Source organism: Narcine bancroftii, chromosome 5 (assembly GCF_036971445.1).
Source record: "Narcine bancroftii isolate sNarBan1 chromosome 5, sNarBan1.hap1, whole genome shotgun sequence".
In the NCBI taxonomy this organism is placed as follows: domain Eukaryota; kingdom Metazoa; phylum Chordata; class Chondrichthyes; order Torpediniformes; family Narcinidae; genus Narcine; species Narcine bancroftii.
Genome location: NC_091473.1, coordinates 92476773 through 92492268, shown reverse-complemented (window position 1 = coordinate 92492268; position 15496 = coordinate 92476773). Strand labels below are relative to the sequence as shown.

General features: G+C 37.7%; 1 protein-coding gene across 1 annotated transcript in view; it reads right to left on the bottom strand.

The window, feature by feature from the left end:
- Positions 1–990: 990 nt before the first annotated feature.
- The window catches only part of lepr (leptin receptor), a 121535-nt gene continuing 107029 nt past the window's right edge, over positions 991–15496 (bottom strand). Inside the window, exons 17-19 of the mRNA XM_069938352.1 lie at positions 12436–12541; positions 5101–5176; positions 991–4610 (exon numbers count right to left, since the gene is read on the bottom strand). Coding sequence (XP_069794453.1) covers positions 3762–4610; positions 5101–5176; positions 12436–12541 — 1031 coding nt within the window. The 3' untranslated portion in view covers positions 991–3761. The remainder of the gene's footprint in view (positions 4611–5100; positions 5177–12435; positions 12542–15496) is intronic.

The following is a 15496-nucleotide window of genomic DNA, read 5'->3' as shown; positions in this document are numbered from 1 at the left end:
AGAGTGGTGCCAGAATCCACAAGTGCAAGTGGAAATGTTCTTGAAGACAATGGAGGTTGTTCAGGAGTCGGCGGATGTGAGACATACAAGATAAAAATCTTGAGATGTCAATCATAGCCCAACCAACAAATATTTATTTTTCAAGTAAATTGTTATTTAAAACAGAAATAAAAATAAGTAAATTTAAATTTTTATGTACAGTATGGTGGCAGACTCTTCCAGCCCATGAGCCCGTGTCACTCAAGTACCCCAATTAACCTACAACCCCCATACATTCTGCAAGGTGGGAGGAAGTTGGAGCAACTGGAGAAAACTCACGCAGCTACAGGGGGAACATACAAACTCCTTATAGATACCACCAGGTTACAGATTCAAACCTGGGTTGCTGATGTTGTAATAGCATTGAGCAACTGAAATCCTAACTGTACATTACCAGCAAGAGTTTTTAATGCATGGATAGAGATTGAAAGGATGATTAAAATAGGCATGGGGAAGAATTTTTTTCCCCCACAAAAACCCACCAATTGCACATTGGTCATTTAACTAAATTCGAAATATAAATTTTTAATTAAAAAATATTAGACATACAGCGCTGTAACAGGCCACTTCGACCCACAGGTCCGTGCCACCCAATTTACACCCAATTAACCTACACCCGACACGTTTTGGAATAGTGGGATGAAATTGGAGCCCCCAGGGAAAACCCAGGGAGAACATACAAACTGGAACCCCAGTTCGATCGCTGGTGTTGTAAAGGCATTGCGCTAACCGCTATGTCAACCGTGCTGCCCCAAATGTGGATCATAAGAACATTCTATCCACTTCCAACAAAATAATACTTTTGACAGAGATAACAGTAATAGTCAACTGATGGCATGCGCCTCAAGGAATTTAAATGTTGGACTGAAGAGATATGATGTTAGTGCAGGATAATTGAGATCTTATGCTTATTGAACAATGGACCAAGCATGAGGGAAAAGTGGCCTTGTTCTGGTTTTATTTTTTTAATGCCCTTATGAATCAGGTTATTAAATACAATTGTCCACAAATTGTTAAAAAGTATTACAATTAACACCACCCTATGATGTACATTGTGTGTAATAAAAATGACTACAAAATGCAATATATGGCCATCCATAATATAAGGGACATTTTTACATTTCTGAATACCTGAGAGCATATTACTTTAATGAAAGTATATGATTTTTTCAACAATTGCAAGCCTCATTTAGTGAAAAATTAGCACATAAATGCTCTTAAGCATTAAAAATGAATGATCATTTCATTTGTAAATATTTATTTCATACAGTACATTTTTTGCAAAAGGCATATTACCAGCAATATAAATAAATGTAGATTGAAATGAGAATTTCCAGAATCTTCTGTATCATGGCAATTTATCAATACTGTATTGTAGTACTCGAGATGGCAGAGGCCGACAGCATCGAATCCACGCTGCTGAAGATCAAACTGCATTGGGTAGGTCATGTCTCCAGAATGGAGGACCATCGCCTTCCCAAGATAGTGTTATATGGCGAGCTCTCCACTGGCCACCAAGACAGAGGTGCACCAAAGAAGAGGTACAAGGACTGTCTAAAGAAATATCTTGGTGCCTGCCACATTGACCACCGCCAGTGGGCTGATATCGCCTCAAACCGTGCATCTTGGTGCCTCACAGTTCGGCGGGCAGCAACCTCCTTTGAAGAAGACCACAGAGCCCACCTCACTGGACAAAGGAGGAAAAACCCAACACCCAACCCCAACCAATCAGTTTTCCCTTGCAACCGCTGCAACCGTGTCTGCCTGTCCCGCATCAGACTTGTCAGCCACAAACAAGACTGCAGCTGACGTGGACATTACCCCTCCATTTATCTTCGTCCGCAAAGCCAAGCCAAAGATTGTAGAGGTGTGGTTTGCTTTCAGAGAGAGATGACTGATAGCACAGGTTTAAAAAAAAACAATCTGCTGGGGGAACTTACCAGGTCAAGCAGCATCTCAACTTGCTCCAGCTTACTGGCTCTGCAAGTCCCTAGTGTCTCCACATACCATGTGGGGAGGGGGATGGAGGAATCAGCAATTAAGCTTTTTCACTTAATCAGTCATAAACATAGTAACTCAAATTATCCTTTGACCAACAGGATTTGGCAGTGATCTATTAACAGCTACTCATAAACCAATCGCATCAGTAATATAGGTCTACTTGATCAGGTATTTGTAACTTTAAACAAAAGTTCCAACTCCGGCAGCAATCTTTTACTGAAAAACAGAAGGAAATTAAATGAGGAAATATTGTTGCAGGTAAGGCAAGATTAAATCATGCAAATTCACTGCGCATCCAAGATGAACAAGTTATCCAATTCATATCAGAGAAAATTCATGGTCATTAAGTCAGCCATCAACATAGCAGTCCACATCAATGCTGTGCAATTTAGGCAAGCAAATGTACAAAAAAAGTCTACAAAATAAACTGCACATGGTGCTCTAAATAGACAGACCAAGAATTGGCCAGTGGCAGCATAAATGACAGCGCTTGAGGCAGGAGACATTCCTGGATGAATAGGAATAGAAACCTTCTCCTGTACTTTTATCCTTTTTGATACAATTTGTTTATTATAAGCGCATGTTCTCCAATTCTCCTCTAATCCAAGGAGTTGGCATCAATTTCACACACTGTTAGCATATCCAACTATTCTCTGAATACAAGACAACCCATTTACTTTAAGAAGGAACTGGTCTTTCTTGATTTTATGCAGATACATCCTGTCACACAAGTCAATGAATCTCCAAGAACACTCTGGCTGATTTTATTCCTGCTGCACAGAAGCAGCAAAGCTAAAGATGGAGCTCTAAAGTATGGAAATCTTCTGACTTACCAAGGCTCATGAATCAAACCCAGTGCCATCCAATTAACACTAAATAAACTCTATATAGTAAGAGTATTTGTTCGGGCTGACAGCGGACAGGCCCCATTCATGTTTAATCTAGGCTCAGGGGAAGAAATAAAATCCATGGACAATGTATTAAATAAATACGCTCAGTTGCTTATAACAAATATGAATTCATCAGATAAAAGTAAAGGCACTTAACATTTGTTAGTAGAATGAATATTTTGAATGTACTTGCACCAATACCTTTTCATTCACGTGACATCAAGAGTATATTTCCATTTGAACATCACATTATTAAGGCAGAAGTGATGTCAGGATTTATTTCATGGCTTGATAATGCAAGCTCATATTTTGTATATTTTAATGCACTTATGGAATCTTATCAGGGTATTCATTTTATTCCAATGCAACAATCAAACCACTGAAGTTATCAAAGCATATTACAATAGATTTTAATGCAGAGGTCATCTCAGCTCCTTGATCAATTTTACACTATTAATTATTTTAATGCCATGCCTCCTAAATTTAAATATCACCCTGAATGTCCTTTCTCCGAACTGCATTCGAATCATTTTTAAATCCAGTCTACTTTCAAAATATAGTACTGCAATTAGTGTTTTTAAAGCCACTGATCTTAATTCCAGCCATATTCATTCCTATGCATTATCAATAATTGCTGGCATCCAATCTTGTGTGACTTTTGATGAGTTTATTGCACTGTCTTATCATCCTTTGTCGTATTGTTAGGACATGAATTAAAAAGGTGCAAGAATGAAGTGTTTTACAATGACACAATTCAGGCATATATTCATCCCAAGTTTGGAATGGATTTTAAAAATATCAAACAAAATATCAAACAAAAAAAAAATTCAGTCAATTGCAGGCAGTTTTTGAATGGTTAAGTGATATTTGGTCATCTGTATCCCCTTTGTTTTTAGAGGTATTTCTTTGAAACTGAGGCATATATGACCGGTGTGCCTTTGGAGGAGACTGATCTCCATTCGGGTTAAATTTTAGCAATGAATCCATGCAAGATATTGAATACATTTTACATGGTGTTTGAAACTCCAGAGATAAACATTTTTCTAGAAGTGGCAATTCTTGGATAGGAAGTCTTCTAGTGTCACTGTTTGCAGTGTTCTCAAATGAAGTCTGTTGCATGTAGCAAAAATCTACTCCTTCATCATTGCCACGGAAAAAGATTTTGTTTTCTTCTTCCTGAGTTTCAGAGAAATCATCGAAAGAAATAATAGGACTTGAGTTGGTTTCATCAAATTGGATTAATTGCATGAGGGTCTGATTTTGTAATTCCAATAAATTATTCACCTCATTCTCAGAAGTGTCAGTTTCATTGCCTGAATACACACCTTCATCAGAATAATTGCTTGCACACTTGGGTTTTTTGCAAAGTGGATCCATTTCTACATCTATCACAACTTTTGAGTAGTCAGAGTTTGATCGTGCACATGTGCTTTCCACATCGCCTTCCATTTTTCCATGCAAATTGTTACTTTCACAAGGAACCAGAGTATTAGACGTGTCTCCATTTTGCTTTATTGCTACTTCACCAACAGGATTAATGGTTAATATACCTTTGTCTTCTTTAAATTGTATAATCTCTTCTACGATCGCCACAGCAAATACTTCAGATTCCAAAAAACACGGAGTCAAAGGCAATACACCTTGACGGCGTTTCCCAAATAAGTTTGTAGTAGCATCAGTCTGCAATAGGAAAGGTCACATTCAACATGGTTTTAGGATTATTCATATTTTTAAGGACAAGGATATATCAAACACAGCTGTTTTTTATGCCCAACTAAATGTGTGCAGTTTTACAAATAGCAGACCAAAACCCAATTATGTTAAACTGAGACCAGTAACATGCCATATTATATTTTTAATAATCTTTTAGTATTACTTTATCCTCATATTAATTTACAACAGAGTAATAATAAAAAATTCAACAATAAAAAAAAATCAATTTAAAGTTTTGATTATAGTATGCCTTAAAAGCCTCAACAATCAAATTTTATCACAATTAATCTCTGATCTGCAAGCTCACTTCCTTGTGTAACAATAACTATTAGCCTTCATACAGTGTAATAACACTCATTTCTGCATAAACTCTTTTGTCATACCACTCCTAGATATTTACTCTGATCAGACTTACACGTTCAGCATTTCTAAACCCACAACAAATGAAGGAACCCACCTTTTTAAAGTTAATTCCTTGAGCCCATGAGCACTTGTTGGGATTAGGGACCTCTTTCCAGACAAGACTTCTTAATCTAATTGTAAAGAAGGTTAACTATTAATTTTAATGTTTACTGCAGATGTAAGAACTGAAGTGCAACTTGGCCAATGAAGCTGATTCAATTTGACCAGTGAGAGCAAGCACTCGTGTTCCTGTTGAACCCTAGATTTTTCTGATATGTGTACTGTCGTGGTTATTAGCCTAATCTTCAGAAACATAATATTTTCACCTCATCTACACACAAGAAAGCAAGATATATAAATGATATATCTGGAATAAACTTCAGAAATACTGCTAAAGACTGAAGCCATTTCACCTTCCCATGTTGGGTAGTTAATAAAGTAAAGTTAGAGATCAATCAAATAAAGAAATAGAACAGATTGAATGAAGGAACAGAGAAGACAAAAATGAACAGAGCTTCACTTCAAACCATGGGTAGAGGAAAAAAAAATCTGAACATAGAAATCAAAGTTCTTGATCCATTGCTTTATTAACTTCAAATAATCTAAGGTTATTGGAAATCATTAAAAGGGTACACCAAAATTACTAGATGACAAATGCAGTACACTTGTGTATTTATGCTGTAATGAGAACTTTAATTAGGATGAAATTAATAACCTGCAGCTGTAGAGATAAAGCATGGGAATCTAAATTCAAGACTTGATTGGCAGAAAATTTCTATCAGAAGGCATTTATTGAAATTATTCACCACCACTTCGAGCATTTATTTAATTCAAGCTATCAATAAGCGAACAACAGGTCATCAATGCAAAATAATGTTATAAATTCTGTTAGAATGGCAATGAAATAAAATAGCTAATGTATCTTTAAATATTATATTTAATTGATGCTCATTAATTTGCTAAATTTAGTTGTAAACAAAAACTGTCATATACTGGTGTTTCTAATTCTGCAAACAAGATAATTCAGCTTTTCCTTGGTTATTATCGATTCAACATTAAAATACCAACTTTTAGAATGGGAATTTATATGTCAGTACACACACACAAAAACAAAATGATAGTTTTAGTTGTAATAATGATTTTCAATAATTTAAGTTGCCATGTATTCTTTAACAAACTGAAGCTGTATGTAATCATAGAAATTATTCCATCTATTTATATGTTGTAATCTAAATGTGGAGTTTGTTTTTTTAAAAATAATTATCAGGATTATTTCAAAAGATAAAGCAATGATTTAAGCTTGACAGCACAGAAGCAGGCCTTTTGGCACATTTGAGTCTGTGCTGATTAGTAATAATTCATAGATACTAATAGCATTTTATCCTCTCCATATTCCTCTTGGCTCTCCCCTGATTCTATCCCTCGCCTACATGAGGGGAGAGTTACAGTGGCTAATTAACAGATACATATTTAAGATGTGGAAGGAAGCAAAGCACCCAGGGAAGGTGTGATAAGGTGCCACACAAGAGACTTATCAGTAAGTTACAGGAAAGTGGCATGGATCGAAAATTAGTTGTCTGACAGGAGGCAGAGAGTCGGGATAACTGGGAGTTTTTCAGGTTGGCAGAGAGTGGTAAATGGGGTGCCGCAGGGGTCGGTGCTAGGCCCACAACTGTTCATCATTTACATTGATGACTTGGAGGAGGGGACAAAATGTGGTGTAGCCAAGTTTGTGGATGACACCAAATTGAGTGGAAGAGAAAATTGTAATGAGGATGTGGAGAGTCTGCAGAGGGATATAGTTAAGCTGGATGAGTGGGCAAAGGTCTGGCAGATGGAGTACAATGTTAGTAAGTGTGAGGTTATCCACTTTGGCAAGAAAAATAAAAGAGCTGAATATTATTTAAAGAGTGAAAAACTACAGCATGCTGTTGTGAAGAGGGACTTGGGAGTGCTTGTGCATGAATCGCAAAAAGTTAGGTTGCAGGTGCAGCAGGTTATTAAGAAGGCAAATGGAATGTTGGCCTTCATCGCTAGAGGAATTGAATTCAGGAGTAGGGAGGTAATGTTGCAACTGCATAAGGTACTGGTGAGACCGCACCTGGAGTACTGTGTCCAGTTCTGGTCTCCATATTTGAGGAAGGATATACTGGCTTTGGAGACAGTCCAGAGGAGGTTTACTAGGTTGATCCCTGGGATGAAGGGGTTGACTTATGATGAAAGATTAAATCGTCTAGGATTGTATTTGCTCAAGTTCAGAAGAATGAGAGGAGATCTTATAGAAACATATAGGATTATGAAGGGTATGGATAGATGTAGGAAGGTTTTTTGAGCTGGCCGGCGAAACTAAAATGACAGGACACAGTCTCAAGATTCGGGGGAGTAGATTTAGGACAGAGATGAGGAAAAATAGTTTTTTCCCCAGAGAGTAGTGAATGTTTGGAATTCTCTATCCAGGGAAGTGGTTGAGGCTGCTTCATTAAACATATTTAAAATTCGGTTAGATACATTTTTACATGATAGAGGAATTAGGGGATATGGGGAGAAGGCAGGTAGATGGAGTTAGGTCATAAATTAGATCAGCCATAATCTTATTGAATGGCGGAGCAGGCTCGATGGGCCATTTTTGGCCTACTCCTGTTCCTACTTCCTATGTTCCTAACCCACACAGAAAACATGCAAACACAGAGTACCCAAGGGCAGGATTGAACCTGGGTCACCAGAACTCAAGATGCAGCTCCACTAGCTAAGCCATTGCATCACACATCTGTATCTTTTGCAGTGATTGACTATACCAAACCCCAATCAATTTTTCCGCATGATTATCCTGCTTTGAGGATCCACACACACACACACACACAATTCTGACCTATCCAGCTGCAGCCAGTTTTTTTTCTAAGACATTTATCTCTGAAGCCCATCAAGGATTAACTCTTGCTTCTCCCATTTCTCATCCACCTGATATCATTGAGAATAAAGCACTGGTATCTTGTTACCCTTTGCTCTCCATTACTGATCCAGCTTTGGAACCAAATTGCCACTTGCATTGGGATTCCAAAAGCTTTCCATTTCCTGACAAGTTTGTCATGTGTGAATTTGTCCAATAACCCATCCTTTAATAACTTGTGTCAACTGTACCTAGCAACCAACTCTATTATTCTACAAACTCTAACTTAACCAACCCTTCGAATAGGATGAGCAGTATATCCTCAATATTCCCCAAATACTGGGATATTAATGTCTTTGGCTCTATTCTTCAATAACCAATTCCATTGCTCCTCTTAGTAGCTATCTGAGTCAGAACCAGGCACTTTGCAATTTTCCTGTCATTCCTGATCCTGAGATGAGTTTTGAACCATGGAACTACATTTACAAAGGCCAACTGTTTCAGGCACTACATCTTTACCCAATTCTCTCCTTCAGTGCTGCTGAATTCTGATCCATGCCACTATTTCTCTGGTCTGGTCCTTTCTAACATGTCTATGGCCAGTTTCTTCATTTGCATTCTTCTCACCCAATTTCTAACCCATCACTGCTCACTGGCATAAATTGATTGCTTAACAGTTCCTCAGTTGTAACCTCATTTTAAATCACCTCATAGCTCAGTTATCTCTACCTTGAATACCCTCCAGGCAGATAGCACTTCAGAAATATCTGGATTTTCCAATTCTGCTCATGCACATCACCTGTTTCACTGATCTTACATTTTCAGTCATTAAGGCTCTAGTCCCTGAAATATTCTCCAAACCCTTACCTCTTCTTTCCTCCATTAAGATGCCATTTAACCTCAATCTTTTCAACCAATCAAATGTATCCTAAACTTAAGTAATTGCAACTCCAGGCACTTAAAAATCCTATAGACCTGTGCATGCCACTACATGATGGCAAAACTTTTAACGCTGAGAAAATACAGCCATCATGGAGCTATCTGTGGAGAGAACATTATGGAAAGAATTTGACAATCAAATGGTTCTGAACATGTCAAACTGATGTTAAAACGAACTTTGAGTAAATAATCACACTATCATTGGAATGACTGAGGGTATCATCTGACTTGGACTGTACCTGAACTTACTGCTGTTGCTAGCTTCCCTTGTACCTTTGGCACATTAGTTAGAAAACACGGGTTAATCCAAGAACAGTGACTGATGGTTAGACCACAGGATTCCAAGATAAGTGGCTAGATGGATTCAAATTAGACTCAAGTAGTGGCAAACAAAGTGCAAAGATCCGTGAGAGTTTTAGACATTGGGAAGTATCGTGATGCTGGGAAATGCAGCAATTGGTGCTAAGCCTGTCTTCCTGTTAATGATACAGACTGAATTATTGAACTTGATTAAAAGGGTGTGATGATATCAACATCAGTAATTGATGGACAGTGAGGAAGAGAGTTGAAGACCTCTTGATAGATAGGTGGCAGGCTCAGCGGATTTCGAAATGTTGGAGGGACTCAGCTAGTCTTTTAGCATCTATCAGAGATCGTCCAATGGATGCTGAAAAGACCAGCTGAGTTCCTCCAGCATTTTAATGTTTTTACTACAATCATTTTCTGCTGCCTATCGTGTTTCACTCTGAGCTGATGTAATGTGTCTGAGAGAGTGCAGACAAATAAACGTGATGTTTCTAAGTGTGATGGGATGGAGGGATTTGGATTTCATGTTTACAAATTCCTGAAGAGGACTGATAAGATAGTTAAGGAGACATTGGATAAATTTGCCTTTAGTTTCTAATGTAAAAAATGCAAGAGCTGGATCCCACTGGATCTTTAAATAAACATGTTAGGATATAGCTAGAGTAAAGTTTGAGGTTATCATCGTAGTCAAAGGAAGAGATATCTCAAGAGAAGCAGGGAGAATGTTATGGAGATTGATATGGAAACATTAGCCAGGCAGGAATGGTTTTCTATGCAACACGGGGGACTGATGGATGATTTACTGGAAATTAAGAAAGTCCTGGAGAAAGGTTCTCCGAGTTGATAATAATGACTAGTGGACATTGATTCACTGTCATTGGTGGAAAGACTGGAGAGATGCAGAGGAAAGTCTTTTTTACGAAAACTGTGGTTAAGATCTGAAACTCACAGCCTGAAAGGGTGGTAGAGCTATAAATGCTCGGCCCATCTATAGAATACCTGGATGCACTCTTGAAGCCGTACATTTAACAAGGCTGTCAGCAGAAAATTGGTTTGTGGGATTAGCCCAGACAGATCATTTGGGTCGGCACAACGCAATCAGTGCTGTGGTACAAACAATCACTCACAATGTCCCTTCTTCCAGTCAGACCGAAGACCATTTAATTTAATCAATCTCGCACTTACAGGTGGGACCCATCCAGTTACTAGGATTGCACCATGTACTCTACTCAATTGTACACAGCATAGCATTTTCATCTTCACTCAGAGACACATAATTGAATCTTCAATGCACAGACATGGACTCTTGGCACTGGGCCTGTCAGGTACGGATGAGCTCACTATCAGTTGTTTCTGACATCATTAACCCAATCACTGCTAGCATCAGGAAGGAGGTACAGGAGCCTGAAGACACACTCTGCCTGTCCTCCCCACCATCATCAGATTTCCGAATGAACAATAAGCCTATGGACTCTTCCTCACTTTTTTCTCTTTTTTTTAAAAGAAAAACACTTTTTTAAAATCTCATATTTACGGAATTGTAATTTATAGTGATTTTTCATCTTGTTCTGCCCAATACCGCTGCTGCAAAACAACAAATTTTGTGACACATGTTCCTGATGACAAACCTGATTCTGATGTGATCAGGGAAGGAGATCATTCATTCTTTGGTAAGCTCATGGTCAGGTCCTGCCTCATTAAGATATGGCTGCTTTAATTAGGCCTTGAATTACTCCGGCTTTTTCAGCTACTCTTGAACCAACTATTATTACAGTGTACACCAATGAGGTGGCCATTATCTGGCATCTTCCTACAAATTACATGTCTGACTCACTGGAGACAGCAGGAATATACTGCTGTCACCTCTTTGGTGAAGAGGATAATGATTAATGGTGATTGTTCTCATGTACAATAACCCTCTCGAGACCAAATTTCTATTTCACAAAGTCATTTTTTTTAAACTACTGATTTTTCTGGATCAGTGCCAAGGCTTGTTGAACAACTCTCTTGTGAGATTGGTTGAGATGATGAATTGCATTAAAGCATAAAGAAAAGCAAATTCTGGTCATTCAGTAACAGTGCAGCTGAAGTCGATGAAATTATTTTGATTTTGAAAAAATTCTTATTTATTTAAATTGAAAGAGTAGTTTCCATGTAGGAAAAATCAATTAAAAAGTCTAATGGAAGAACAGGACTGAAGAAAAAAATGACTGAATTATACAAGGATAGTATAATAAAGATAGTTATTATTAAGTAGCATACATGCTGACTGAAAGGAAACAGCTGGCATCAATGCTGTGACTCACCTTGCTGCAATTTATACAAACAATTTGGATGAAGGTATGGTTGTTAAATAATGAAATAAAACTACCAGTAAGTGGGAAACCAATCAGCGAAGAGGACATAAGTAAATTAGAAAGGGTTAGAGAGAGATTAGGTGAGTGAGCCAAGATCTGACAAATGGAGTATCATGTGACAAATTGGAAATTGTTATCTAAACAATGAACGATTGTATAGCTGTGAGATGGAGAGGGACTTGAATGTCCTAGTCTGACAACAGTGAAGCTATTTATTGCTCGGAAAACAAAATGCAACAGTAGAGCAGTTACGCTTCAGGACATTGATGAGACTTCATTTGGAATACTATGTGTAGTATTGGTTTCTTTATTTATGAAATGGTGTTAAAGCACTTGAAGAAATTCAGAGAGGTTTATTCGATTAATATCTGGAGCAGGCATACGTCTTCAAAGGTTAGACAGTCCAGGCTTGTATCTACCAGAGCTAAGAGTGAAAGGGGACTTGATTGCAACACACAAGAAAAATTGACAAGAACATTTCCTCTTGTGAGGGAATTGAGGGGATCACTGCTTAAAAATAAGGTGTCATACATTTAGGACATCGAAGGAATAGTTTTATTTCTTTCTTTCAAGTCAGTGTATTTTCAAGGCTGAGATAGATTGATGTTTGGCAATCAAGAAGGTGAATGTTTATTGCAGGGTCAAGAATGGGGAGCTGAGATTACAAAGAGATCAGCTGTGATCTTATTAAACTACTAGACAGGCTTCATACAATTATTTGAACAAGAGTACACATTAGAAAGGGTTTATTAGGCAGATTCACCAGAATGCTGCCAAAGTTTCAGCCATTAGTTACGAAAAGGGATTACATAAACTGAAGTATGGAATATAGTTGGCTTGGAACTGATTTGAATCAGATTTTAAAGATTTTGAAAAGAATTGTTCAGGTGTACGAGTATACCTTTGCTTGGATATCAAAAAGGTTCCAATTAATAATATTGAGGATAAAACTACAAGTGGGAGAATAATGTTCTGCATTCCATCGTTGTCAGTTCCAGCATCCTCCCCTAAAAGAGAAAGAACATTTGGGAAATCAGTTTACTTTTGTACAGAGAACTTTATTAATCAGCATTCACATCACAGAGCAATTAATATAGTAGGCTGTCATTAAATTGTTTATGCTAAATTGTCTTTACAGCTGAAAGACTCAGTCTCACTCACACATTTGAAGTAATTGATCAATTTAGGAGGGGGGGGGAGCTGAGTGTTCCAGCTGACATCATTTCTTATTAATGAATGATGGGTGAGAAAATCAGCTTCCATTTCTGTGACCAAGTAAGGGAAAAGCTGCCCGATGTTATCACTCAATTGCAAATTACATGTCTGATGCAAGAATAATTTGTGGTTTCAGAAAGTTACAAAGATCTGTGGTCCTCATCACATGCCAATGGTTTCAGAAGAAAATCTCAGAAAGAGGAGGATCTTTTTAGACAGGAGCCACGTTGTCATTGAATGCAATCTACATTTTGGTGGAGTATACATTAATAAAAGCAACATAAAAAAATATTAGCAGGCAATGCAAAACTATAAACTGCAATACCATCCCATGAGTCACAAGGACACATCATTTTATAGATTTGTCGTGAAAAAATGCAATACCACAGGATGAATCATGTCACTATGGTTACAATATTAATGAACAATTTGGTCCCATTCTATTATTTGTGCTCCCTTGCTGACTTCCAATCTTGCTGATAGCTCTCTTCTCTTAATTGCTTTCTTAAGCATATTAGTGAAGAACATTTAGAACAGTGGGCCAGAATACCACTAATATAACAGTGCATTCCAGTACTGGATTTCAGATCAGTTAGATGTTGACAAGGTAATCATGCTTGATTTTCTTTTTCTTACATTTAAAGATAAGTTTTTTTTTTAAATCCCCATAATATTCTACAAATTGCAGAGAATAGTGAAACTTCAATATATTTTATGGTGAACTTCTGTGTTCATGAAGTTAAAAGATATTGATGTTATCGGCATTCAGACTAAAGCATGAAGCAATTCAACTGTCAATTATTCCTGATGCTTTTTCAGAAATAATTCTCAGGCAGTAAAGCATTTTGAGACAGCGAAGACAAGAAAAACAGTATATAAATAGATGAATTTAACAACTGGTTGGGATTCAGATAAATCATTTCCCTGCAGTGATTCAACTTGCCCATTTCAACTTGCCCTGCTCTTTTTCTCCTCTGATTTCATGACCATTATGACCTGCCAAAATCTCTTGCTGTCCTCTGTCAATTCACATTCATTCTGTTCAATCTAGTCCATCTTAATGGCTTCTTGACTCCCATAGTCTTGATTACAGGCAATGGTATGATCTACAATTTCCTCTACTCTTCAGCACCTATCTCACATTCAATCTAATATTCTGTATGGATTTGAAAAAGATTGTTATATGCATCTGGTCACTGGACAGCCAGTACTTCTGGTCTTTGTTTCACAAATATGAAGCAAAAAACAAGTTTAAATTTGTGTGAATTTGTTTACCAGGTGCCCTTGAAAGCTGAACCCTTTGCACAACATTACTTCATCCACATCAAACACCTATTGAGGAGAGATGATCTGAGAATTGAATAAAACAATTAAATACACAAAAAGATAAAAAGACACAGGTGAAGCCCTGGCTATATGAAGTTCTTCACAATGGCCGATTGGGAAAATTGGATTTGTAAATTAATGAGACCATGTCTAATATTTAATATAATCTCAGTCCCCAAAGTCATGGTCAAGCTGAAAATTGGGATGGGTAGATTAGTCAACTCTCCCTTTAACTTGTGGTTCTTAACCATTCTGAACCACAAATTGGATCAGTTAATCGGACCTAATAAAGCCATTGTAGTTAAAGCCATTGTAGTCAGTCCTGGGTGTGGATAACATAGGCAATTGCCTTGTTGTGTCAGAAATTGTATATAGAAACATCTTTAGAAATTTGCCAAGGTTTCCAAATTCATACCAAACCTCCACAAACTCCCGAGGAAGTAAAAGTGCTGACGTGCTTTCTTCACGATGACATTAATATGTTGGGTCCAGGAAACGTCCTCAGAGATGGTGACTCTGAGGTATTTAAATGTGTTCACCCTAGCCACCTCTGATCCCCCACTGATCACTGGAAGGTACACTTCTAGTTTTCCCGTCCTAATGTCGACAATCAACTCATTGCTTTTGGTGACAGTGAGTAAGAGGTTCGTACACCTTTCAACCAAGTTTTCAATCTCCCTCCTCTATGCTGAGTCATCGCTCCATTTTATACAGCCCACGACTGTGGTATCAGCAACAAATTTGTAAATGGTATTGTCATACCAAGCCATGCAATCATAGGTGTAAACCAATGCTATGTCTCAAATATTATGGTGCCCTGAAATGAGGACACTATGTATAAAAAGTGCTGTAATTTCAACATGGCCAAACCAAATGTATACAGTATGAACAAATAACATTGAAGAAATTTGTGCATTCCAGATTTTATTCAAGGTTATTTGTATGTACAGTATATATTTGGTTTGAAGTATGCAATGGCTGCTTGAAGTCTGTAATTCGTAGACCAAGTGCTGAGCATCTTCTCTGGTGAAGCTCTGCCAGCTTTTGAATGCAGCCTTCCTCAGCTCCTACTTGTTTTGAGGGTTTGTCCCTTAAGTTTTAATCTTTATCTTCAGCGTATGGAAGGCATGCTCAATTATATTTAGATTGGGTGACTGACTTCAAGAATTTTCCAGTTTTTAGCTTTGTAAAACTCCTTTGTTGCTTTAGCAGTATGTTTGGGATCATTGTCTTGCTGTAGGATGAAACACTTACCAATGAGTTTGGAGGCATTTGCTAAACTCCTCAGAATTCCTTTTGCTACTGCCATCAGCAGTAACATTATCAATGAAGACAAATGCGCCAGTACCTGTGGCTGCCAAACATGCCCACATAACACCTCCACTACCATGTTTCACAGATGAGGTGGTATGCTTTGGACC